Raw genomic sequence first — 27,088 nt, forward strand, 5'->3', positions numbered from 1 at the left:
CTCAGGAATTTTACACCAAAAAGCACATTACAGTTCAGTTCCAAGTAGATCACAGATTTATTTTAACTCTGGCTAAATAATTATAATTAAAATAACTCATTTTGGATGGTTTCTTAACTAGGCTTCAGAGCAGCTTTGCCAGACTTATCTGTAAGAACGTAACTTACTTTTAGCAGAAAACTTGTTTTCTTTCCTAGTTCGTGCAGTTTTCTTTAAGCAGCCATCACAGACAAATCTAAAATGTAAACCAAGCTTTGCTTACACAACTCAGAGAAGCATTAAAGAAGCATCTGTAACAAAACCCACTGTCCGAGTAAAATATTCAAGAAACAACCTGGCAGCAATCTCTCTACATAGCTAACAAAATGGGAACACACGCAATATACACAGAACTTTCAGAAATTAGTAAGACAAAAAGACAACCTAATGGAAAAACAGGCAATAGACAGGAAGAAATGTGAAGGGCAAATAAACTGATTACAAAGATTACAAATGAAGATGGGCGCTTTGTCCTGCCAATCACATCGGCACAGGTATTGACACAGGAATGCACTGAGAGCAGGACTAATAGATGTACAACACACACACATTACTCTTAGTTCCTGCAACTGCTTGCAATGTGTGTGTGTGTGTACAACAGCATCCCTGGGGATCCTACCCCCATGAGAGTGCCGAGTTCTCAGCTCTCATGCTGGAGGGGGCAGAGGAAGCTCAAGTCCCTGCCACCCACTGCAGTGACCTGGACTGAAATCGCATCTGGGGAGGGAACTAGCAGTCGGCAGCGCTCTCTGTATCACTGCCTCTCCAATAAATATGAATGTCCATAATCTATGAGGTAAGAATAAAAAGTTCAGAACATTACATATAAATAATAAAATTATGAATGTGCATAGAAAAAGTCTGTAAACTGTTGGCCATGGTTATTCTTGCGGCAATCTGAGTAAGAGGGGGAGAAGGCGAGACTTTCACTATTTGCTTTACTATCTTTCACTATTTACTTTACTCTGAAATTTTAAAGTGTATTAGAATAAGAAAAAGCAATCTCAATAAATTAATTAAGGAGTTTATCTCTAACCATCAGATCCCAAGTTGTAAGAATTACTTAGAAGCATCTTAGTCATTCCTATAAAGTGTGTGATTAAGGCAAGTACTAACTAAAAAGGTGCACTTAAAGACAAGTCTCGCTGAAAACTGAAATGTAGCTACTGCCATTTCCACAAAATCTGTCAGTTCCCCTCTCCCATGACCACCAAATCAACATCAAGCATCAGAGCAGGAGTGGAACAGAAGCAATGCGGTGACTCCATCCTACCAAGAGGTCCTGTGACCCAGACCCGCCCCACTTGGGAACACAGCCAGGAAAGCCTCATTCTGGGACAGGAAGTCAGCACACCATGACGACAGCTCTGTAGCTTCTTACCTTCACTGCTAGCAAAGACAGTCCTTACTCTGATCACTGCTTAGTTTGTTTTTTCTGCAGTAGCAACAGAAGTGTCCCCTTTGATGCCCTGTCCTAATTTTTCTACTGTAGTACAAATAAATTCAAAATCTGCCAAACTTAATCACATCTAATACCAGCTTGCTACTTTCCAGATGCCTTATCTACCAGGTTTACTTTTGATGTACAACAGGCACCAAAAAAAAAAAAAAAAAAAAAAGTATGAATTAAAGAATGCATGCAAATAAGAGAAAGATCTATTTTTTATTTTTAGATTCTAGGACTTTTAATGTGTTAAAACTGGACTGTAATGATCTTTTCCCAATCAACAGAAAAACTGTTAAAGACAGTAATTGTTGAAGAAATGATAGTCATTGCAAAGAAGACCTAAGCCTCACCCCACTGGCCAGATGATCTCATGATGGAGGGCACAAATCTGATGCATCTTTCTTCCACACTCGGTACACTCAACGAACCTGGAGGTGCAAAGCGATTCCAGCATTAATCCCAGATCTCTAACCAACCGTTTCCTATGATTCCTGACGATGCAAACATAACTAAGGTAAAAAAGTCTAATGAAATGAAAAAATTGTTTTGACAAAATTTTTACTTTTAAAAGAGTTCTTTAGTGTTATGAGCAGAGCAAACTGCAAAGAGAAAATTCAGTCATTAAATCTGACTGGAAAGGAGATGAGAAAGATCACTTGCTGTTAAAACTTATGAGCAACAGCTGGCGCTGCAGCTCACTAGGCTAATCCTTTGCCTGCGGCGCCGGCACCCCGGGTTCTAGTCTCGGTTGGGGCACCAGTTCTGTCCCGGTTGCTCCTCTTCCAGTCTAGCTCTCTGCTGTGGCCCAGGAGGGTAGTGGAGGATGGCCCAAGTGCTTGGGCCCTGCACCTGCATGGGAGACCAGGAGAAGCACCTGGCTCCTGGCTTCGGATCGGCGCAGCACACCGGCTGTAGTGGCCTTTTAGGGGATGAACCAACGGAAGGAAGATCTTTCTCTCTGTCTCTCTCTCTCTCTCTCACTGTCTAACTCTGCCTGTCAGAAGAGGGAAAAAAAAAAAAAAAAAAAAAAACACCACAACTTATGAGCAACGCCATTCTACTCTTTTTAGGACACATAGGAGTACTGCATTTTTCAGGGCTCCAGGCTTGAAGGAGTACGAGTTATGGCCTGAAAATGCAGAGGGGACACGGCTGGAACACGTCGTGGCCAGCAGAAGTAACTTGGTGCTTCACTTAGGCCCATGAAATCCCAAACATTAAGTTAATTTAGTGGAACATAAATGAGTACTGACTGGAGTGTAGACAAGCATCCTTAGTACTGGAGTGTCTTTCACATTTCTGCTGGCTATGGTGGACATGTTACATGCATTTAGGTCACTGAAAACAGGGGCCGGCATCGTGGCATTAACCAGTTAAGCCAACGCCTGCAATGCCAGTATCCCTTATGGGGACCTGGTTCAAGTCCCAGCTGCTCCACTTCCAACCCAGATCCCTGTTAACATGCCTGGGAAAGCCGTGGAGGATGACCCAAGTCCTTGGGTCTCTGCACCCATGTGCGAGGACTGAAGAAGCTCCTGGCTTTCAGCCTGGCCCAGCGTTGGCTGTTGCTGCCATCTGGGGGGTGAACCAGTGGATAGAAGATCGATCGAGCGATCGACTGATCTCTCTCTCTCTGACTGCCTTTCAAATAAACAAATCTTAAGAAAAGAAAAAAGAAAACAATGAAAGAACTACTTACAATTCGGGATCCAGTGTGTCGTTTTTTCTCTTTGAAAACTGTTCTTTATTTATTGTACTAAGGAAAAAAGATGGACATAATGAGAAGAATGAGTACTCTGATCACGGTTCTAATCAAAATGAACAAACATCGTCCTATAAATGGATCACTTTAGATCTAACAGGAGCATACATAATCAGGTACATTCTTGTTTTAAGATTTATAATAAATAATTTCTCCTTATAGGATTTTTTTTTTGACTCTGTGTTCATAGATTGAGTTATAAAATGGGATTGTATGAGGGGGAAGCAAACCACCTCTTAACAATACTATTTTTCAGGAAAGTCTTAACTTTTTGTATCTTTATATCAATAAAAAATTTCAACATTATTAAAATATAGCTGCCATCTTGGCTTCCAAGGGAGACTGATTCCATGATACCACGGATATCATTTAAATAAAATGGTGTGGCATTTGCAAATAACCTTTTCCTGTATACACTGTAATTTCTTATCTAGGATACTACGTAAACACTCTGTATGCAGAGTGTTATTTAGTGAATAATGACAAAAAAACCAAAACCAAAAAAACCTCTTCAACACTACCACAAAAACAAAACAAAACAAACATCCCAACTACATGTCCAGGACGGAAGTAACACTGCCCCTCACTCTGGAATATTTCTGACCCTAGGCTGGTTGAATCTATGGATGTGGAACCTACAGATACAAAGGACCAACTGTCCACTTCAGGTTCTTACAGGTCCCTAGATTGGGAAGTCTGTATTTCACAGTGCTTCATTTAGAATTTCACATGGCTTCCCATCGTCTTAATATTTTCTACCCAGAATCAACTTTAGTAAGCTAAATTTGACTGGATCCTGCTTACAAACACGTAGACATGTGCACATCTAAGACTGGTCCCTACACAAGTTAAAGCCTAGAGATCCACTCATCTCTGTAGCATCTTCCCGAATGGCTAAGGACCATCAATTCAGAATGCAATCTGAAGAGCAGCAGCACCAGATGGACCTGGGAGCTGGTCAGAAATGCAGACTTGCAGACTCTACTGGTACAGACAGGGAGAACCTGTAGGGGGTTTGTTTCTATACTCTTCAGAAAGATGTAGAGTTGTAAGGTGCAGAACATTTGGTCAGCCAGGCCAAACTGTGCATCACTCGAGCTGACCGCTCTGGTTCTGGCAAGGAGTCAGAACATCTCAGAAAAGCCCAAGGTTCCCAGTATCTCATCTCCTAGACCAGCACCCAGCCTCCAACTGTACCGTATTTCAGGAGACTGAAATGGAAAATGCAACTTTACAACCCAATTTGGAAAAATTTAACCATGTTTTTTCCGAAGCCCTGTTTTTTTTTTAAATATGGAACACTTTATGAATTTGTGTGCCATCCCTTCTTCGGGGCTGTGCTCATCTGTATTTTGTTCCAATTTTAGTGCATGTGCTGAAGTGAGCACAGAAACCCTGTTATTCTGGTAACACAATTCCCATTTCTGTGGAATGCTCTGAACAGCTTCTGTTTATTTATAGTAAATATAAATCTACAAGAATATTAAAATTGCCAAAGCAGTTTTTTCTTTGTAAACCAAGTTTGAAATGCAATATTTAACTACATCTTAAGAGAATATAAGTACTATTAGTTTAGGGTATATGCTTGAAAATTTTTCTTGGCATTTACCAAATGTTAAAGAGTGAGAGAAGGGTGCTTGTTCACTCCATCCTCCAACTCGAAGCACTTCGTTATGAAGCTCTAGTACACTAATAATTCAGGGAAGCTGCTTGCTCTTTCTCTGAAGAAAGACTGCACGACCTGGAAGCTGACTGTCAGTGCTGGCCTCCTCTCTGGTCATCACCAAGAGGACGTGCGGCTACGGTGGGTATGTGCTCTCCCTGTGCTTATCAGTATCACAGCCACCAGCCACAGGTGGCTGCCGAGCACTCAAAATTTAAATAGTGCAACAAAGAAGCAATTTTTAATTTTACTTTTATTTATTTCTATTTAATAGAAATCTGTGGCTAATGACTCCCTAAAGCCGGACAACGTAGCTCAAGACCATTTAGAAAGAAGCCTAAGCACAATCCCCTAAGATCAAGCAGACAAACAAGGCCACACTTTTCAAGATAATGCAGCTACTTACGTTTGAGGCTGGGAAGGGTCATCCCCCAAAGAAACGCTCTCCCCTTGGATTTCATTGAAACACTTCTCACAGAAATGATACCTGTCGGCAAGAAGGCCATACTGGGGTGAACTGTTCCGTTCACACAACACAGCCCAAGCCAAGCAACGAAGCCACCAATCACAGCAGGCCAAGGAGGGGACGGGAGCAGAGAGCAGGTCATCAACGGCGACAAGGACATTCAATGATGCAGATTTATGGGCCCCACAGTTTGGGTTTTGTTTTGTTTTTGTTTTTTTGCAATCAAAGCCAAGTGCAGACAACGACAAGCATGAGGGAGAAAAAAAAAAAAACACAAAACAAACGAAGAAATGAGGGATTGCAGGACAACAAAAAACATAAAAGCAAGACAGTACAACACAAAGCAGAAAGCCAAGGCAAAGCTCAGATTAGCATTAAATATCTCAAATGGGATTACAGTAGCAAATGATTACAGCAAATAAAAACAAAAACGTTTCACTTACACAGACCCACACCCTTTCATTTCAGCAATTAATGCTACTTGATCTAAATAATCAAAAGGAGGCGGGGAGAGACACTGTGGAGCTACTCTACTACTTAAAAAAAGCCTATCATTGCACTTCTTCCTGCTTCCAAGGAGAAAAAAAATCATCTAAAAACCACCACAGACTCAAAAAGACAAAATTTCTATTTGACTCCAAAGAAGCCACAAATAAAAGAAGTGTTTTTCACTGAAAAGTCTGCATAATCTGTTAAAAAAAAATGCAGTGGTGTTTGTTTGTACATAATTAAACATCTCAGTACAAAGAACACTGCAAATTGCTGTTAAAAATCCAAAAATATTATGTCAAAATTCTAACAAGTTTCATGCCAGTTGTTACTTGTTTCTGAACATAAGCTGCTTTTAGCAACTTCAGAACCATTTTTATGAAATTTCAATGAGTAAAAATGGTATTCTAATGCTTAAAAAGCATTAGCAGTACACCTAATTCATCACAAATAAAAAGTTTCAGTGACTTTTCAGTGGCAGAAATGCATCTGTATCACACAACTTCAATAAAAACCAACAATACGAGTTTGCTATTACTAACTAAGGGCATTTATTGTCCAGCCTTGCTGCTACTGTATTACATGTGCAAATAGATACCTTGTACAAGCTACTCTATAGGCTGATTACTAACATTACCAACAGGAGACAAACAATGGGGGAGAGATCAGTGAATATTAATTCATGCGATTACAACCACTGACTGGGCAAAAACGAGCAGCAGTGCCTAGTTTGTAAGAACTCTTCCCCTCTGTCACATGCCACGTCTCTGCAGGGAAGAGTCAGGGAGTGCAGAGGTGTTTTAGGAAATTTTCCCTTTATATTTGCTTAATGAAGGAAAGCAAGTACTATGGAATCCTGCTTTCATATATTCCAAGGAGAACAACTTACAGAACAAATACAGAAAGGAAATACTCTCAAAAAGCTGTCTAAAAAGCTTCAGGTAAAAGTTTTCCAGGGAGTTTGAAAATTTTCTGTTTTGCTGTAGTCTGTGGTGCTCAACAAAGGCACAGTGGATAGAGAAGCAGGGCCTGGAATGCGGTCCCTTCTGTGCCACCAGGAACAAAGTTACTTAACTCCCCAAGGCCTGAGTTTCCTCCCTTATGAAAATAAGGGCCTAGACAACTAGTGCAGGCTACTTTCTGCCAGAAAATGCTCTAATTTTGCAAACAACAAAGCTCGTGCTACACAGAGCTCTTCAAGCCAGTTACACGTGACAGTCTGTGGGCTGGTCTATCCGCACGCAGGCCCCAGACATGCGGACACACAGACCATGGCCCACAGGTGGTTGAGCTTACCTGTTCTGGTAACTGTAGTAAGTGGCATCACGAGGGATTGTGCATAATTGTTTGCCGTAGCAACACAGTGTCTGTGGAGAAAACTCCAACTGCAAAAGAAACCATTTGTTACAGAGCACAGAGGCCTGAAGCACAAGCGGAAACAGCCACAACAGCAACTCAGAAACAAAAGTCCTCCTGATGCAAAACGGGCTACTTCAGCGTCCAAAACCCAACTAAGTTTACTCCTCTGATTCCACCATCCTGAGGCTGGCCTAGCAGTCACATTCTTTTCTCTCCTTTCTGCAGACTCCAACAAGACCCAGGGAGCTCAACACTGTGACCTGGTATGCACAGGAAAACCAGTACGTGCTGGACACTGTGCCCAGAGCAGTGACCATAAAAGCCCTCTTCCAGATGGACTTAGTCCGATGATTCAGAATTCTAACTTGGTCAGGTTTTCCTTACAACGTGCACCAGTGAAAAAATGTCTTTATAGAAAGCTCATTCTATAGAAACAGATACTACCATGGTGTGCGAGTAAGTGCAGCTGACGCCTCAGGAGCACGGCTCTATCAGAGCCAGAGCAGAATCCTCTCAAACCCCCGTCATCACTTCCTTCTCCTACAGGTATCTTTGGAGAGTTAAAGGCAGGTCTGAAAGCTCTTTCTTACCTTTCTGCCACAACAGTATCCAAGGCTTTGCATGACAGGATCAATTTCTTGTTCAAAGACTTCAGACAGCTTGGAGCAGTATTTGTATACCCGCGATGTTTTCCGGTTGTATAACCAGGCGTTGTTGAACATAAGCCAAATGTCATCAACATACTGCCAGGGCTCCTGATACTGTCCTGTATCTAACTTCCTCTTGATGGTAGACAGATCCATGGGACTCTTCACAATATCAAAGTAATCCTAGAAGAACAAGCAACACCAGACATTACCCAAGAGTCTCAGTATTTTAGGGCAGATGGGTCTGGTCCTAGCTGATTCTAGAAGCCAGTAACTCCCACATGGGTGACAGAGGCCCAAGTAAAAGGGCATCTTTCTTTGCCTGCCCAGGTACATTAGCAGGGAGCAGGATTGGAAGTGGAGTAGCCAGAACTCACAACCAGCACTCCAATATGGGATGCTGGCACTGCAGGTGGCAGCATAATGCATAGCACCCACATGCTGGCCCTTAAAGTTAGCTTTAAAAACAGACAAAGCTGAAGCTACTATTTGGCCTGGCAGTTAAGATGCTGGCTGGGATCACTGAATTCCCTATCAGAGCCTATGGTTTAACACCTGACTCCAGCTACCAGGTAATGCAGACTCTGGGAGGTAGCAAGTGATGGCTCAACTAGCTAGTCTGGTGCTGTGGCACAGTGTGGTTAAGCTGACACCTGTGGCACTGGCATCCTGCATGGGCACTGATTCGAGTCCCTGCTAATGCGCCTGGGAAAGCAGCAGACGGCCCACGTACTTGGGCACCTCATCCACGTGAAAGACCCAAAAGAAGCTCCTGGCTTCGACTTGGCCCAGCCCTGGCTGTTGCAGCCATTTGCGGACAAGCAGAGAGTGCACGTTTCCATTTCACGAACATCCAGAACGGGCAAATCCAGAGACAGAAGGTAAGTGGTGAGCACACAGGTTGGCCGGTGGAGTAACTATTGCAGGAGGAATTGACAAGTGACTGCTAATGAATATGGGGTTTCTTTCTGGGACTGATAAAAATTAAAAGCTGTGGTTATGGTTGTACCACTCGGAATATGAGTTCTATGTCAGTAAAGCTGTACCAAATCAAAAGAAAAAAAACCTCAGAAGTACATACACCAAATACTTACAGGGATTCCAAGAAGCTGAGGGTCCACAGGCTGACGAAAGGGAAGGGACTCTGGATCCTGGCGGTAAAGTGCCTCCAAGGTTGGCATCAGTGCTTGTCGTAGTTCTTCTGGTTTGAAAACTTTAAAAGTAGATTTGAAATGTTATCCATTACACAAAAAATTTACAAAACATTCAAGTTGAAGCCCTAAAAGGATCTCAAGAACCACCAAACTAACTACAGTGTCCTCAGGCAAAAAAGGTTCCACACTTCTGAGCTGCTTTTTTTTTTTTTTTTAAAGTTTTATTTATTTTGAAAGTCAGAGGTATGGGGCAGGGGGAGAGAAGGGCAGAGAAAGGGAGGAGGAGGATGAGGGAGGGAGTGAGAAAATGAGAGAGAGAGAGAGAGAGAGAGAGAGATTTATTTTCCATCCACTTGTTCTCTTCTGAGATGGTCATAATGGCAAGGGCTGGGGCAGGCTGAAGCCAGGAGCTACTTCCAGGTTTCCTATAGGGGTGCAGGGGCACAAGCACTCAGGCCACTTTCTGTTGCTTTTCCTAAGCCATTAGCAGGAAGCTGGATTAGAAATGGAGCAGCTGAGACAAAAACCAGCACCCATATGGGATGGGTGCAGGCAACAGTTTCACCCACTATGCCACACTGCTGGCTCCTAACAGCTCCTACTCTTGCCTCAGGTCCTGTCACCTTTGTTTTTCTTTTCTTTTCTTTTTTTTTTTTTTTTTTTAATTTTTTGACAGGCAGAGTGGACAGTGAGAGAGAGACAGAGAGAAAGGTCTTCCTTTTTTGCCGTTGGTTCACCCTCCAATGGCCGCCGCGGTAGGCACGCTGCGGCTGGCGCACCGCGCTGATCCGATGGCAGGAGCCAGGTGCTTCTCCTGGTCTCCCATGGGGTGCAGAGCCCAAACACTTGGGCCATCCTCCACTGCACTCCCTGGCCACAGCAGAGAGCTGGCCTGGAAGAGGGGCAACTGGGACAGGATCGGTGCCCCGACCGGGACTAGAACCCGGTGTGCCGGCGCCGCAAGGCGGAGGATTAGCCTGTTGAGCCACGGCGCCGGCCTCTTTTCTTTTTTTTTTTTTTTGACAGGCAGAGTTAGACAGTGAGAGACAGAGAGAGAGAAAGGTCTTCCTTCCATTGGTTCAGCCCCCAAATGGTTGCTGCGGCCGGCGCCCTGCGCTGATCCGAAGCGAGGAGCCAGGTGCTTCCTCCTGGTCTCCCATGCGGGTGCAGGGCCCAAGCACTTGGGCTGTCCTCCACTGCCTTCCTGGGCCACAGCAGAGAGCTGGACTGGAAGAGGAGCAACTGGGACAGAATCCAGCGCCCTGACCGGGACTAGAACCTGGTGTGCCAGCGCTGCAGGCGGTGGATTAGTTTAGAGATCCTTCCTCTGCTGGTTCACTCCCCTACAAGGCCACAGTGGCTGGGCTGGGCCAGGCAGAAACCAGGAGACTGCAACTCCATCTAGGTCTCCCACATGGGTTTCAGGAGTCCAAATATTTAGGTCATCTTCCTCTGCTTTCCCAGGCTTGTCAGCAGGGAGCTGGATTGGAAGCAGAGCAGCTGGTGGCTCACCTGAACTTAAAGCCGGTCCCTAACAGAACACTTTCATATACATCATCTCCAAGAGCCAGCAGACTCACCCTTAAGATACACCCTACCTGTGCCACTTGCAGGGTTACTAGGGTCACAGGAAGCTCTAGTCCCTAAGCACATCAATAAATCTCCATGGGAAAAGTCTGAATAGAGAACTCTACAACAGTTTGGCCTGAGCAGCTAGCCTTACTCCCCTCCCCTTCAGGAGAGATCCTGCCTGGGCTGTCTGGACTCTATGCTGGCCTAGGCACTGAGTAATCCCGGTGTGTGCTGAACCCTCACGGAGTTGAGTGATATTAGTAAGACCATCTCAGTACTTAGCCCATAGAAGGAGAAGGACTATCATTAGTATTACTACCTCCTGCATCTTACTCAAGAGTATTATTATTACTTTTTTTTTTTGACAGGCAGAGTGGATAGTGAGTGTGAGAGAGAGAGAGAGAGAGAGAGAGAGAGAGAGAGAGAGAAAGGTCTTCCTTTCTGCCGTTGGTTCACCCTCCAATGGCCACTGCGGCCGGGGCATCTTGCTGATCCGAGGCCAGGAGCCAGGTGCTTATCCTGGTCTCCCATGGGGTGCAGGGCCCAAGTACTTGGGCCATCCTCCACTGCACTCCCTGGCCACAGCAGAGAGCTGGCCTGGAAGAGGAGCAACTGGGACAGAATCCGGCGCCCTGACCGGGACTAGAACCCGGTGTGCCGGTGTCGCAAGGCGGAGGATTAGCCTGTTAAGCCACGGCACTGGCCAGTCAAGAGTATTATTAACAATTTCTTTTTGAACCTGAAAAATGAGGGTATAACTAACCCAGTGGTTGCAGCAAGTGAATCTACCTTAAGGAAAGGAACTTTTCAACATCAGTCGAAGTCCAAGCTCACAGCCCTAATGGTAACGAAATCATACTAATTGCAACTCAGGACCCAAGAGTCCTGATGCCCTTGTAGTCTGGGTCCTCGACTTCCTCAAAGAGGCGGAGGGAGAGACTTACTCTTTTTCTTCGACTGGCCAGGAGCTGGAGATGACTGGGGGGCGGAAGTAGTTGGCTGGTCGTCTTCTTCCTTGATTTCGGTTTTTAACTCAGTGCCTCTCTCTTCTGTTTCTGGAGGCTCCACTTTACAGTCCTCAGCTTTGCTCTAAAAACACATGGCAGACATTTTTAGTATTCCAAAGGTATCCAATTGGGGAGCAGCAAGACCACTGTCTCACATCATTTATTCGCCCCGTGGACCTATCTTAACAACCTTTCTCACATGAAATCAATGCACCGAGACCTAATTATCAAAATGCTTTTCTCAAACACTGATTTTTTTTTTTTTTTTTTTTTTGACAGGCAGAGAGGATAGTGAGAGAGAGAGAGACAGAGAGAAAGGTCTTCCTTTGCCATTGGTTCACCCTCCAATGGCCACCGTGCTACGGCTGGCACACCGCGCTGATCCGTTGGCAGGAGCCAGGTGCCTATCCTGGTCTCCCATGGGGTGCAGGGCCCAAACACTTGGGCCATCCTCCACTGCACTCCCGGGCCACAGCAGAGAGCTGGACTGGAAGAGGGGCAACTGGGACAGAATCCGGCACCCCGACCGGGACTAGAACCCGGTGTGCCGGTGCCACAAGGTGGAGGATTAGCCTATTGAGCCGTGGCGCCGGCCTCAAACACTGATTTTTTTTTTTTTTTTGATAGGCAGAGTGGACAGTAGAGGGAGACAGAGAGAAAGGTCTTCCTTTTGTCGTTGGTTCACCTTCCAATGGCCGCCGCGGTAGGCGCGCTGCGGCCGGCGTACCGCGCTGATCCGATGGCAGGAGCCAGGTGCTTCTCCTGGTCTCCCATGGGGTGCAGGGCCCAAACACTTGGGCCATCCTCCACTGCACTCCCTGGCCACAGCAGAGAGCTGGCCTGGAAGAGGGGCAACCGGGACAGGATCGGTGCCCTGACCGGGACTAGAACCCGGTGTGCCGGCACCGCAAGGCGGAGGATTAGCCTGTTGAGCCACAGTGCCAGCTTTCAAACACTGATTTTTAAAACTTAGGCTCCCAAATTGGGGTCCTAACCAAATCCTGGGAGCAGCGGCCCTGTTCTCACCTCTGGGACATCTTCTGGCGGAACAGCTGCTGGTTCTGGCTGGTCCACCTCCATCTTAGTCTCCACCTTTATGTCCTGTGCAGGCTGCTTCTCAGGGACAGCCTGAGCGTTCACCTCGGCACTGCTCGTGCTGGGAGGGTTTGACGCTTGCCCTTCAATGCTCACAGTCGGCTGGGAAAGCTGGGCAGAAACAGGGAAACACAGAGCAGATTTGCCAATAACATATTCAGAATACACCACATGCTGGGTGACTAGTGTCATTTTCTCTCTCTGTCCATTGCACCTTCCGTAATTATACTTGAGGACTTGTCAGTATTGGCCGGCCAGCTGAGACTGAAGCCGACAGCAATGGTTTTGTTAATCATCAATTCTGGGCAGTGCGTAAGCAGCAGAAACGTCATCACAGGTGCTGGCCTCTGAGGACCTCCTATTCAGAGAGACATGGAAACTGAAAGAACACAAGCATGACACGCTATCTCGTTTGTTTTTCAATCTGTCCTTGCAGAAAAGCAGAGGAAAAATATGCTGAACTCCTATACAGAGCGGTGCTCTGAATCGTTACACTGTGACAGGGTCGCTGGCAATCCCCAGCAAGAAACCACATAGCAAGACTGTTTTCTGGAGCAATCCCATAAATAATAAAGTAACTGGGATTCAGACTCTTTTCTGCAGGCTGCCATTCCTAGTTGATCAGAGGGTCCCACAGCTAGATGTGACTTGATCTCTCTGTGAACAAACTGAAAGATCAGTTTCGGGGCCAGTACTATGACATAGTGAGTAAAGCTGCTGCCTAGGATGCTGGCATCCCATAGGAGCACCAGTTCGAGACTCCCCTGCTCCCCTTCTGATCCACCTCCCTGCTAATGTGCGTGGACAAGCAGAATATGATCCACGTGCTTGGGCCCCTGCACCCACATGGGAGACCTGAAAGCAGCTCCTGGTTTCTGGCTTTGGCCTGGCTCAGCCCTAGCTGTTACAGCCATATGGAGAGAACCAGCAGATGGAAGATCTTTCTCTACCACTGCCTTTCAAATAAATAAAATAAATCTCAAAAAAATATATAGCATCAATGATCAAGGTAGAAAGAACGTCCTAACCTGTTAACAATACACAGGTTTGATTTTTAAGGATTCAACTACTGGACAGGAATTTAGGTTTTTACTCTACACATAATCAGCTTCTCACAAGGAAGCTGTAGGGATTTAGGTCTGTATTTCTTGTCTCTTTGACCATGACTTTGTTAACCTTTATTAGGGCCAGGGACTCAAATTCAAATCTTCAATCTTTCAGTACTGAACCTTAAAACGTTATAAAAAGGTTTTTAAATATATGTTAAATTCAGGAGGTACAGTAACTGTCACACTAAGGAAGCAAGAGGGGGACTCTCACCTCTTGCCATGCTCTATACTTTTAGGCCCCAGAATACTACATGGCATACAATAATGAAAGACCTAAACAAAATCTTTGAGTTCCTACTACATTAAGTACTACCAAAGGTAGTAAAAACAAGGGGGGAAAGTTCTTAATGAAACACTGCATTCCACTTATGGAGACAACAATAAGAGATGAATCAGAGAATCAAAAATGGCACAAAAGTAACATAGTATTACATTAGCGCTGAAACCACTCCACTGAAATGCAAACCTCCGCTTACCGGAGTGGCGGGCTGCAGAGGCAGCAGTGGCACCGTCGGGGTGGGGACCGAGGCTGCTGTACTCTGCTGAGAGCGGGGCTGCTGGGGCTGGTCGGCGGGAGGAGCAGCAGGGAGCGCAGGCTGCACTTGGGGGGGAAGCTGTGTTGTGGGCGGAGTAGGTGTCTGCCTCGGAGGAGGGTGCAGAGCCTGGGGCTGTGGCCCGGCCGGCATGGCAGGAGGTGTGGGGACAGGGGCTGGGATCGCTGCTGCTGGTGGCTGCTGGGCCCCTATGCTTGGAGGAGTGTGGTGAGGGGTCGGGGTACGACTAGGTACAGGAGATGGTGAATTCTGATGCAGAGGGGGTTGTGCCAGAGGGGGACAGTGCATGTGGCTTCCTTGAGATCCTGGAGGCATTATAGGTGAGTTTACTGGGCAGGAAGAACCAGATATTTGTGCCTGTTAAAATGAAGTCATTAAGATAAAGTCAAACAGAATGAAGGAAAATTTACATAGGCAGATAGGCATTTAGGACACAAACTAACTAAATGTAAAATAACACAGGGTTAAAACCCTCAAATTTAAATTATGTGTTACTTTTAAAAACAAAGCCATTGTTATATACATAATCATCTCTTCATATTCAGAATACCCTAAATCCAAAAGTGTTCATATTTTAAAAAATCATCTAGCTTCACCCACTATTTGCTGCCACTCTTCCGGGCAAAATCCTAACAGAAGGTTCACAAATCCCATCCCCCTCCCCCATCCCCAGAAGGGCAAAGGCCCCCTTGTGAGACATACTTGAGACACTGGTACTTGACCGCTGGGTGGAGCCAAAGGCATATTTGCTACATTCATTCCCTGTGATGAGAACTGAGACTGTGGAAGAAACTGGCTCTGGCTGGTAGGCGGCTGCATGCGAGGCCCATAGCCCATAGGCTGCAAAAAACACAAAGCACCAAACGGCTTCAGTACAGTTCTAGCACAACTGGAATCTCCCACTAACCTGGCCCTGCTGTCAGGCTGACTGCAGAGAAGGCAGGAAAACAGGTAAAGGGAGGGGCAGGGAGAGGGAGGAGAAAAGTGGAGAACTGACGCTTACACCTAGACCATGGGGATGGCCTCATGTCATGGCTTCTCTAAGTTACAGGAGGATGGGGACACACGGCACGCTATCTAGAACTAACAGGAAAAGAGCTAGTTGAAATTTCTTTGAACACGCTAAGTGAAGGACCACAACGTCCTGGGCTCTTTGCTCACTGTTAGTGGCATGGCAACAGTAAAAACTTTTCAGATTCCATAATGTGTGGGAAAAGAAAAGTAAAAACCTACAAGATGTGGCTGAATCTGGCCCCATTCATGGCCCATGACCGCTCTTGGACTGCTACAACTTCATTTTTAAAAACTGGCCCAAACTCGGGCCTTTAACACATGATGGAAATCTGGATGACCAGAAGCAAAAAACTCAACCATTTAAAGAAATGTGTCTGCCTTAGATTAACATGAGAACTAGGATTCCTTGCTGAATGTTGCCAGCTGTGAAAAATACCAATGCTGGAAAACCCTAAAAAAGCTCAAGAATCAGAGGTGCCAGGTAACTTAGCAGGACAGGGTGAGGGTTGGGGCCAATGTTGGTTAAGAGTCTGGGTATGCTCAGCATCTCCACTTCAGTCTCCAGAACCAGGCAATGGCTCCCCCACTGCTCTTATAAAAGACCCACAGTCACTGCCTGGAAGAGAAGATAATTATGGAGGAGAGGTAAACTGACAAAAAGTGGGGAGGCTACTGGACATGCGGACTCCAAAGAGAGGGTACTGGCTGCTTTTAGTCAACTTTCTACTACTATGATTTTTACAACTATGAATAGTATTTGCTTGGATGTGAGCCTTTTTCAGTGTTTATTTTACACAGACTGACTTGTTTGTAATCAAGACACTCTACTCTTCTTCACATGAACTTTCATCACATTATAGCCTCGTACACTGTAACATCCTCTCCTCAGACCGCATCACTAAGTACCTTAGTAATTATTTCTGTAGGATTTCTAACTATTGTTAAGTGAAAGAGATAAGCAGAAAAGATTTCAGTGTTTGTTTCCCAATAGTAATAATTATTTCCTGTCATTCCACCTCTTTAACATAATGCAACTATTTATTCTCATCTCTGAAATACATATAATCATCTATATTAAGGGCAAAATACAACAGAATTAAAATGTAACAACAAGGTCTTGTATTTTGTGTCTAGGCAAGTATGAGAAGTTTTATTCTTGAAGCAAAAACAACAATTTTTAGAAAACCCCTATAAAATCCAAACAGATTACATAAAGAAATCAAACCAACCGGGTTGAGAGCTCCAGGCTGAGCCAACTGTCCATGGTGCTGAAGCGGAGAGGTTTGCCGGGGTCCAATAGGGGGCTGGGGCATACTCATCTGGCCAAATTGATTCAAACCTATGAATACATGCAAAGTATAAAATCTGAGCACCCTTCTGGAGAGTAAGAGGCACTATTCCTCTATCTGGTTCACCATTTATCAAAACTAGTAACTCATTCTTCCTGGTTATAAAATTTACCAGATGGTGGTGTCATCCGAGGCATCATCTGGTTTGGCACACTGCCACGGATCATAGTTGGGTCAGGGAGAGGACCATCTAGGGCAGAAAAGAGAAATAAATTAAGGAAGTCTCTGCACTGGCTGCCCTTTCCTGAAAACAAAAAATGGGCAGGTGTTTTGTGTACTAGTTAAGATGCCACTTGGGGAATCGGTGTTGGGGTGTAGTGAGTAAAGCTGCCACCTGTGACAGACATCCCATATAGGCACTGGTTTGAGATCTGGCTGCTCCACTTCCAATTCAGCTCCCTGCTAATGCATTTGGGAGGGCAGTGGAAAATGGCCCAAGTGCTTAGACCCCTGTAGCTACATGAGACCCCTAGACCGAATCTATGTATTTAAGGGAACAAACCAGCATTTACATTCACACCAATAGCACAGTTCATCCAGAGCCAAGATTCTGCACAGTCTCTAACAACCATTTCATCCTTCAGCCTGAGAATGTGTTTGCTCAATTCTTTCCCTGTATTTCTCCTGTTTGTTTCATGTTCTCTCTGCTCTACCACTTTTCAAGTCACAGATTAAGGTGATCACTTAGGAAGTATGTAAGCCTCTGTTGCACACTGGCCCCTAGTCAGCCTACATCCACCTACTGGCTGCTTACTACACAGACAGTGTTAGAGACTACCAGGGGAAATCTATGTGCGACCACTTTCTAGGTGTCACTATCAGGCATGTCTACAGGGGGCTGTTTAAGTAGTGCTTACTTTTTTAGGCAGAGGATGAACTGTTTTCTTTGCAAAGACAAAAGGCCTTTCAAAAACTCTATTAACAGTTTACACAACTTTGTACAAATTGATGGTTTCGGTTAGAAATCACTTCATTATCAATTTCTCCCCAAATAAACATAACAAAAAGCACTTACTAGAAGTCATTCCTGGTTGTGGCTGTCCCATATTAGGCCCTGGATTCATAGAAACTGGCACCATGCCTGCATTTGGAAGCATGTTCTGTTTCTGTAACCTAGTCCTTCGTTTTTCTTCTAATTCTTTTTGTATCTTATAGATCTTCTCAGCTAGAAGGTGGTAGTATTCCGCCTTTTTGGATTTTTGAAATAACAGATAAGGACAAAACATGAATTACCACCAGAAAACAGAAAAACTACATCAAAGACAGATATTAGTTTCATTTAAACAATAGGTAGAAACTAAAAATGGGAAGAAATTAATCCATTTTCCAAATATGAGCTCATATTTAGAATAATCAAGTGATCATCAGTTTTACTATGAACCTACACATTGAGACCTCTATCAAAGCAGGTTTTATAAAACATATGTTGTCAATTTACAGAACATGGAAAGAACATGTTACATTTTGAAGTAATGCCAATTTAGAAAAAGTTAAAATGATGTACAGAAACTAAAATATTCTTGAAATGAAAATACCCAATAGATGATGCACTATATTCGAGTGAAAACAGCACCGGGCTGGTAACAACAGCTCTGCTACTTTCTCATTTGACAGAAGGACAACCCAGAAGAAGTGCCATAGAACTGCACTGAAGTAAGGGGAAAAACCTAAGGTTTTTGATAACAATCACCTAAGAAACTTCTAACTATACGCAGAGACAGTGAGAAAGGACAGCTGGAGCAATGCTGCTTACATGTGCTAGGGATGAAGAGCAATCGTGAGGGGTAATTAAGTATCTACAGCAGACCCATTCCTGACCGTCAACATGTAAAGAAAAACCAGATGCTCACTCGATTATTTGCAGATTCGTACATGTCCCCTTCCACCTTCCGAGCATACGCTACCAGGTTTTCCATCCGTCTGTCTTTTAAAGCAGCAGGATCCGGAGTGGGAAATATGGCTTGAACTCTAGGAATGGAAAATTCAACCACTGTAATACAATGCCAGCTTCACATTCAATCATAGAAATGTATACTACTTTAAACGATTTCTCAATTAGTGTTTTCCCAATTCTACACACTGGATACAATGAGTACAAGAAAAGTAACAGAAGGTGACAAGTCAATACCAAAAATGAAAACTGTCTTCTTGTAATTACAAAGGATTTTCCTGATCACAATCTAAAAAGTAACTCCATAAAGATATTCTTTGGTCCCTGTTACTCTAAATGTACAGAAAAAATTATTCTGTGCTACATAAATTTATTCAACTTTTAAAAATAACAACTAAGCCTCCAAAATTTTTTTTAAAGACTTATTTTACTTACTGGAAAGCAGAGTGACAAAAACAGAGGGAGAGACAGAAGTTCCATTCTCTGGTACACACACCAAAGGGCCACAAATAGGACTGTGCCAGGCTGAGGCCAGGCGCTACATCTGGGTCTCCCACATAGGTGGCAGGGACCCAAGTACTTGAACCGTCTCCGCTGCTTTCCAAGGCACATTAGCAGGGAACTGAATAGGAAGCAGAGAAGCCAGCAGCTGGGACTTGAATCAGTATTCTGATTGGGGATGTCAGTGTCACAGGTGGCAGTGTAACCCACTGCACCACAATGCTGCCACCCAAAATTTGTAAAGAACAATAGCTTGAAGTAGAGGGACTAGAAATGCCTAATGGTCTCTGGCCATAGCACCTTAAACGTACCCACTCTTCTGATCTCAGAAGCTAAGCAGGGTTGGGCCTGGTTAGTACTTAGGAAAAATAATGATTTTGCTAGATTCAAGGTTAACAGTCTAACAACTTCTATAATTTGCAACAATGACAAATGTGAGAGAAGGCATTTAGAATAGTGCAGATAAGTCATGTCCACCACAGGTGTTATCAGGGTTTCACATACAGCTTCAGCCTCTTGCCAGTATAGGCCCTAGGAGCCAGTGGTGATGGCTTGAGTAATTAGGATCCTGTCATCCCTGTGATGGGCTAAAATTCATGCTCACAGTTCCTGGCTCTGACCCTAAGCCCAGCTCTGCCCCTGGGAACTTTGGGGAGTAAATCAGCAGTGGATGGGAACTCTACAGAGTGTCCTACTTCTTATCTTTTTTTTGACAGGCAGAGTGGACAGTGAGAGAGAGAGAGACAGAGAGAAAGGTCTTCCTTTTCTGTTGGTTCACTGATCTGAAGCCAGAAGCCAGGTGCTTCTCTTGGTCTCTCATGTGGGTGCAGGGCCCAAAGACTTGGGCCATCCTCCACTGCCTTCCCGGGCCACAGCAGAGAGCTGGACTGGAAGAGGAGCAACTGGGACAGAATCTGGCGCCCCTACCGGGACTAGAACCTGGGGTGCCGGCGCCACAGGCGGAGGATTAGCCTAGTGAGCTGTGGCGCCAGCCCTTTATTTATCTTAAAAAATAAATAAAGCAATAAAGAGGAGCTCAAGTTGCAGAGTAGACTGACTTGCAGTTGGCAGTGGAATGCCATATTAGAATTTCATTTAGAGTCTAGCTACTCCACTTCTGATCCAGCTCTTTGCTAATGAGCCTGGGAAAGCAGCAGCAGATTTCCCAATTACCTGAACCCCTGACACCCACATGGGAGACCCAGATGCAGTCTGGCCTAGTTCTTTCTTCACCATCTGGGGAGTGAACAAAAAGAAGATCTCTTTCTGACTCTCCCTCTCTACCTTTCTTTTTTTTAAAAAGAAGTCACCTATCCCACCCTTATTTATTTTCTAAAAAAGACTTTTGGCTGGCGCCGCGGCTCACTAGGCTAATCCTCCGCCTGCAGCACCGGCACCCCAGGTTCTAGTCCTGGTTGCTCCTCTTCCAGTCCAGCTCTCTGCTATGGCCCGGGAAGGCAGTGGAGGATGGCCCAAGTCCTTGGGCCCTGCACCTGCATGGGAGACCAGGAAGAAGCACCTGGCTCCTGATCGGCGCAGCGCGCCAGCTGTAGCAGCCACTTGGGGGGTGAACCAACGGAAAAGGAAGACCTTTCTCTCTGTCTCTCTCTCACTGTTTAACTCTGCCTGTAAAAAAAAAAAGAAAGAAAAGACTTTTATATTGGGGCTGGCACCATGGCATAGTAGGTTAAGTCTCTGCCTGTGGTGCTGGCATCCCATTTGGGCTCCAGTTTGTGTCCTGGCTGCTCCACTTCCTATCCAACTCCCTGCTAATGGCCTGGGAGAGCAGTGGAAGACGGCCCAAGTGTTTGGGCCTCTACACTCGTGTGGGATACTGGAGAAGCTCCTGGCTCCAGATTGGCCCAGCTCTGGCTGTTGCGGTCGTTTGGGGAACTGAACCAGCAGATGTAAGACTTCTCTGTCTTTCCCTGTCTGTAACTCTACCTCTCAAATAAATAAAATCTTAAAAAAACAAACAAAAAAAACAAAAAACAAAAAACCAAAAAACAGGAAATAAGATTGACAAATGTGATATTTTTGTTTTGTTTTGTTTTTTGGACAGGCAGAGTGGACAGTGAGAGACAGAGAGAAAGGTCTTCCTTTGCCGTTGGTTCACCCTCCAATGGCCACTGCAACCGGCGCACTGCACTGATTCAAAGGCAGGAGCCAGGTGCTTCTCCTGGTCTCCCATGTAGGTGCAGGGCCCAAGCACTTGGGCCATCCTCCACTGCCCTCCCGGGCCATAGCAGAGAGCTGGCCTGGAAGAGGGGCAACCGGGACAGGATCGGTGCCCCAACCAGGACTAGAATCTGGTGTGCTGACGCCGCAAGGCGGAGGATTAGCCTATTCAGCCACGGCGCCGGCCGACAAATGTGGTATTTTAAAGGCACTAATTTTATTATCTGTTCACGTAATATTCAATTGTGCACCATCTGAAGGAACCAGATAGAGAAGATATAAATGGAAATTCAAAATATTTGAGGGCCTGGTATTGTGGCACAGTGTGGTAAGGATGCCACATGCAACATGGGCACCGGTTCATGTCCTGGCTGCTCCACTTCCCATCCAACTCCCTGCTGATGGCCCGGGAAAAGCAGAGGAAGATGGCCCAAGTGTTTGGATCCCTGTCACCACATGGGAGACCCAGATGAAGATCATGGTTTCTCGCTGTTGTGGCCAGCTAGGGAGTAAACTAATGGATGCAAGCACTCTAACTTCAAATCAATCAATAAATCAAAAATATCCAAAAACCAAAACAGATGGAACAAAGGAGTATCCGCTGTTAAGTGAAGGCAAAATGAGAAGATCCTGGGTACGTCTCCTTTTACCACTTCACATACCTTCCCCTTTCAACTGACAACTGCTCTGTACAGTGAGCAAGATGGGGTTTCTGAGATACAGTACTCGGTATACATCAACTCACAACAAAGGGTGCAGAAAGTATTTCATAAACACATCTGGAGGATCAGAACGCCACATGAGACCACCCTACCAAAGTCACCCTGGTAACAGAATAAAACTACCAGGAGTAAGACAGAATGGGAACATTGCCATGTTTTAATGAAGCAGGCCTGAATTTCCTTATGAAATATGAACTTATAGGGAATGACACTAAAATCAACAATTTTACTCAATACCTTAATTATGGGCATAGGCAGAACAGATCATCAACTGTTAAACCTTGAAAGATTCTACAAATCATAGTGAGAAGAAAGGCTGCGGAGTAAGAAGTAGACAATGGGAAGAAGAACGACACAGCAGCAGACAAGCGATACAAGAACTGGTAATATTGCTCTGGTGCCCACACGCATACTGGAGCATGCTGACAGGACAAAGCTTTATGAGACAACCCCACTGTCTTACAGTTTATGAACAAGATGATTCCGAAGATCCTGAGTTATGTCTTCATGCCACTGTTTCCGAATTCCAGTACTTGATGGTTGAGCTGCTGTTGGCATAGGACCCAGGGAGGCCACGCTGGCATTTTCATTCATCAATTGGCTTTAAAAAGGAGTCATAATTTTAGCAAAGCGGAGTTGAGATGTCACAATGCAGCTGACAGTGATTATTGTACTCTGTCTGTGTACACAAAGGAGTCTGCAAGGTGGGGAAGTGTGTGACCAGACCTCCACAGAATTACGTATGTATCTGTAGCTCTGTGAGGGCAGGAGTTACATTACTTTGCATAGAAGGGAGGATGAAGTCTTAACCAACCTCTATCACACACACCTGTCATTTTGACACAGCATTATCTCACGGAATCCCTTGCAAAAAATTCTTAACATTGGGATAGCGCAAATTCACTTTTTATGCAGCAATAATCTTGCAACTTCCTGTTATATTTGGTACCCTGTAGGTTACCCAAGGTAACTGATACAACTTCAAATAATAAAAAGCTGTGACCAGGACATTTTTAAACGAAGTATTGAAATGTGACTCAGGACACAGACCAAGTCGATACTTACTTCTGAGAATTTATGGCTGAATGCAACATGGAGTCAGAAAGAAGATTTGGTGCTTGAACGCCTACACCTCCATTGACTCCCATAGGGCTAGCATCTACGTCAAAACAATAAAATACAAAAGTAAATAAAATCACTACCCTCAACACCATAAACAAAGTCAAGAGGCAAATTACAAATAAGAAAAACTGGCAATACACACAAGAAAATAATCACTAGTAGCATAAACTAGTAGCCACAAATATATAAAGGCTAATATGGAAAGTAACCTGACAAACCATTGAGAATCCACACGGAAAAGAAATATGTAATTCACATAAAAACAAAATGCTTTCAAAGAAATGCAAGTATCCTTAAATAAAAGCAAAACTTACAATAGCAACTTTTCATGTACAAAAGTTTTCAAAACTTGAAAGGTAATACTGTAAAATGATGCCTTCACAAGAGTGTGAGAGAAGAATCACCTTCAACCAAAACGCAGGGATGTGTAAACCCACAAATGGCTGGGAAGACTACTTGGCAAGAGCTAACAAACAACAATAGTCAGATATTTTTCCACCTCTGATCATTAATCTTCAAAGGGTACAGGTTGACTATGTATGTATGTATGATGATATTAAAGGGAACATTAAAAACCAGAACCAAAATTGTTTAGCAAGCTGATTCATGTATGCATATCCTTTTATGTAAGGACCTAAGAGCCTAGGAATGGTACACCCCCCAGGATGAGATGAGAAGCAATGCTTCAGTTAAAACATTAAAAAAAAGTTTGTTTCTTTTAAAAAATTTATTTGAAAGGGAGACACAAATGCCCACAATGGCTAGGACTAAACTATGGAATAAGCTGGGAGCTGGGAACTTACTCCAGGTTCCCTACATGGTGGCGAGGAGTCCATTACTTGAACCATCACTGCTACCACCCAGGGCCTGCACTATCAGAGCCAGTTACTCTCAGTTGAGAAAACATGGACATCTTAACCTCTAGGCCAAATCCTTGCGTCAGGAGAAATTTCTATTGAATATTCCTTCAAAATGGCTTGAATATATACTCCATGTACATATTTTACTTTTTCAATTAATAATCTAAGTATTGTTTCTTTTCCTAATTTTATGATTTTTAATCCCCATGCAAAGTTAACACAATCATGACAGATAATATCAATGTAGCACAGTCTTTCCCCTTGTACTTTTTGCCTCTGAAGTTCTCCTGGCTTGCTTCATCCTAATCTTGTACTTCTTTGGCTGTTTCTTGAGGTCCTTTTCTCCTTATACAGGTCATGCAAGGCTGCCTGAGTTCATTTTTCTTTTCATAATCAAAGAATTTGTTCTTTTTTTTTTTTTAAAGGCAGAGTGGATAGTGAGAGAGAGAAGACAGAGAGAAAGGTCTTCCTTTTTGCCGTTGGTTCACCCTCCAATGGCCGCAGCGGCCAGCGCATCTTGCTGATCCAAAGCCAGGAGTCAGGTGCTTCCTCCTGGTCTCCCATGCGGGTGCAGGGCCCAAGCACCTGGGCCATCCTCCACTGCCTTCCCGGGCCACAGCAGAGAGCTGGCCTGGAAGAGGGGCAACCGGGATAGAATCCAGTGCCCCAACCGGGACTAGAACCCGGTGTGCTGGCGCCGCAAGGCGGAGGATTAGCCTGTTAAGCCACGGCTCTGGCCAATAATCAAAGAATTCTAAATCATGCCAAAGCCAGTTGTCTTCCACTGCCACCACCAAAATGGGTTCTGAATCTAAATACAAGGAAGACATCTGGTGTGCTCATGTACATTTATCTAGTCTTGCCTGAATTTCCATCTAAGGCACTACTGTTTTCCCAATGACCATTTGCTTCTCCTGAAGTAGTTGGCTTGTCATGAGTATCCTTGTCTGGACAGTTACAGTGTCATTCATGATGACAGTTGAAGATCATGCAGCCAGGAAGCAAAAAAAACAAAAACAAAAACAAATCCACAACAAAAAACATTCTATTTCTTAAAGAACTAAACATGGGGAGTTGTTTGACTTGGGGTTAAGCCAGTGGTTGGTTATGTAGTTTCTATCACATACTGTAGCACCTGGGTTGGAGTCCCAGCTCGACCACCAATTTCAACTTTACTGGCTTATGTGCACCCTGGGAGTCAGCAGGTGACGGGTGCAAGGTCACTGCCACCCATGTGCAATACCTGGGTTGAGTTCCTGGCTTCTGGCTTTGGCAACACCAGCCCCAGGGGTTGGGAACACTTGGGAAGTGAAAGAGTGGATGGGAACCCTGTCTGTGCCTCAAACAAAACCAAAAAATGGTAACAGTATAAAAAAAAGCAACAGCCATCTTCAAACTAAATCAGCTTTTCATGTTAAAAATTTTTTTGATACAGAGGGGCAGAGGCAGAGAGACAGACAGATCTTTCATCCACTGATTCACTCCCAAACTGGACGTTTCAGCCAGAGCTGAGGTGACCAGAAGCCAGGAGCCACTTCCAGGTCTCCCACGTGGGTGCAGGAGCCCAAGCACTTGGGCCATCTTCTACTGCTTTCCCAGACCATAGCAGAGAGCTGGATTGGAAGAGGAGCAGCCGGGACTAGAACTGGCACTCATGAGATGCCGGCACTGCAGCTATGCTTACAGTCCCTCCACCCCCGTTATTTCAGTGAACAAATAAAATTTCCCACAAAGGGAAATATTGCTGTCTTTCTCCACTGAACTCATGAAATGCTCAGGAAGAGCTTTCCTTCTGATGTTATCAGACCCGCTCTCTGATGACACCTGGAAGTGCTCTTTCTGCAACAGAACTGTGTTATCCAGAATCCTGTATTTGCCACACTTAATACTTGACATATAGAAAATAGGTTTCATTGATGGCAAAAATGGTAACGCAATGAGATAAAAGATGACACTATATGCAGCTGCTTATCTTACCACCTCTTTTGAAGGCATGAAAACATGTCAAAACAATTATCTTTATCCGCAGGTCCATTTATTGACTGGAAGTATGGTTCAATCATAACTTGAGTACACTGGCTAGTATTCAAAACCCTAAGAGTGAGCATTCACTTCAGAATACAAAAATACAGGTGTGGTACTGCTAGACATTCAGAAAAAAAACTGAAGAAAAGAATTCATGGCACCTAATAATCAGAAAGAGAACACAGTTTGCTTCCTAATTCCTAGGAGGTAACCCAATCCAGAGAAACCTTTATAGAATAACAGATTAGGGGCAGGTGCTGGGACACAGCTTGATATGCCTACAGATTATACAGCAGTGCCTGGGTTCTGATCCAGCTTTCTGCCAGTGCACAGCCTAGGAGGCAGAAAGTGACAGTGTATGGGGCTGGCTCTGTGGCGTAGTGGGTAAAGCCACTACCTGCAGTGCCAGCATCTCATATAGGCACTGGTTCAAGTCCTGGCTGCTCTACTTCCCATCCAGCTCCCTGCTAATGTGCCTGAGAGGCACTGGAGGATGGTCCAGGTGCCCTGGCCCCTGCACTCATATGGGAGACTGGGAGAAAGCTCCTGGTTCCGGACAGGCCCAGTTCCAGCCATTGCAGCTATTTGGGCAATGAACCAGCAGGTGGAAGGCCTCTGTCTTTCTGCCACTCAAATAAATAATCATTATTCAAATAAACTAATAGCACAGATATATTGGGGTCTCTCCCATCCATACAGAAGATCAGATCGAATTCTGGATTCTCAGTTTTGGCCTGCTCAACTTCAGATGTTGTAGGCATTTGGGGATGGAAGACTGGTGTCTCGTTCTGTCTTTCAAATAAAACGAAAATAGAAGAATTTGAATATCTGTAATAAAAACAGAAATTCTAAAAAGACTAAAGATGAGTGAGTCCCAATAAATGTTTATATTGACAGACAGCATCCTGATGACCCGTCCTAAAAAATGCTTAATCTGGATCTAATTATAAAGAAGCCATAAGACAAATTCACACTGTGGAATAATCTATAGGACTCATCAAAAGTCAGTGTGCTGGGGCCAGTGCTGTGGTGCGAGTTGAAGCCCTGGCCTGTGGTGCTGGCG

At 44.6% G+C, this 27,088-nt stretch overlaps 1 protein-coding gene and 1 pseudogene across 2 annotated transcripts in view; both read right to left on the minus strand.

Moving 5' to 3' along the window:
- EP300 (E1A binding protein p300) overlaps window positions 1–27,088 on the minus strand; it is an 86,782-nt gene that overhangs the window by 12,895 nt on the left and 46,799 nt on the right. For both annotated transcript variants that reach the window (XM_062202791.1, XM_062202790.1), the window contains 17 exons: window positions 23,084–23,177; window positions 22,482–22,619; window positions 18,577–18,694; window positions 17,742–17,913; window positions 16,839–16,916; window positions 16,607–16,716; window positions 15,066–15,203; window positions 14,286–14,720; window positions 12,632–12,811; window positions 11,543–11,687; window positions 8,967–9,085; window positions 7,816–8,055; window positions 7,163–7,251; window positions 5,318–5,398; window positions 3,186–3,242; window positions 1,837–1,914; window positions 168–235 (listed from right to left, as the gene is read on the minus strand). In XM_062202791.1, the coding sequence (XP_062058775.1) occupies window positions 168–235; window positions 1,837–1,914; window positions 3,186–3,242; window positions 5,318–5,398; window positions 7,163–7,251; window positions 7,816–8,055; window positions 8,967–9,085; window positions 11,543–11,687; window positions 12,632–12,811; window positions 14,286–14,720; window positions 15,066–15,203; window positions 16,607–16,716; window positions 16,839–16,916; window positions 17,742–17,913; window positions 18,577–18,694; window positions 22,482–22,619; window positions 23,084–23,177 (2,340 nt within the window). The remainder of the gene's footprint in view (window positions 1–167; window positions 236–1,836; window positions 1,915–3,185; window positions 3,243–5,317; window positions 5,399–7,162; window positions 7,252–7,815; window positions 8,056–8,966; window positions 9,086–11,542; window positions 11,688–12,631; window positions 12,812–14,285; window positions 14,721–15,065; window positions 15,204–16,606; window positions 16,717–16,838; window positions 16,917–17,741; window positions 17,914–18,576; window positions 18,695–22,481; window positions 22,620–23,083; window positions 23,178–27,088) is intronic.
- Window positions 4,536–4,636, minus strand: LOC133769244 (U6 spliceosomal RNA; annotated as a pseudogene).

This window comes from Lepus europaeus, chromosome 10 (genome assembly GCF_033115175.1).
Source record: "Lepus europaeus isolate LE1 chromosome 10, mLepTim1.pri, whole genome shotgun sequence".
NCBI classification, from domain to species: domain Eukaryota; kingdom Metazoa; phylum Chordata; class Mammalia; order Lagomorpha; family Leporidae; genus Lepus; species Lepus europaeus.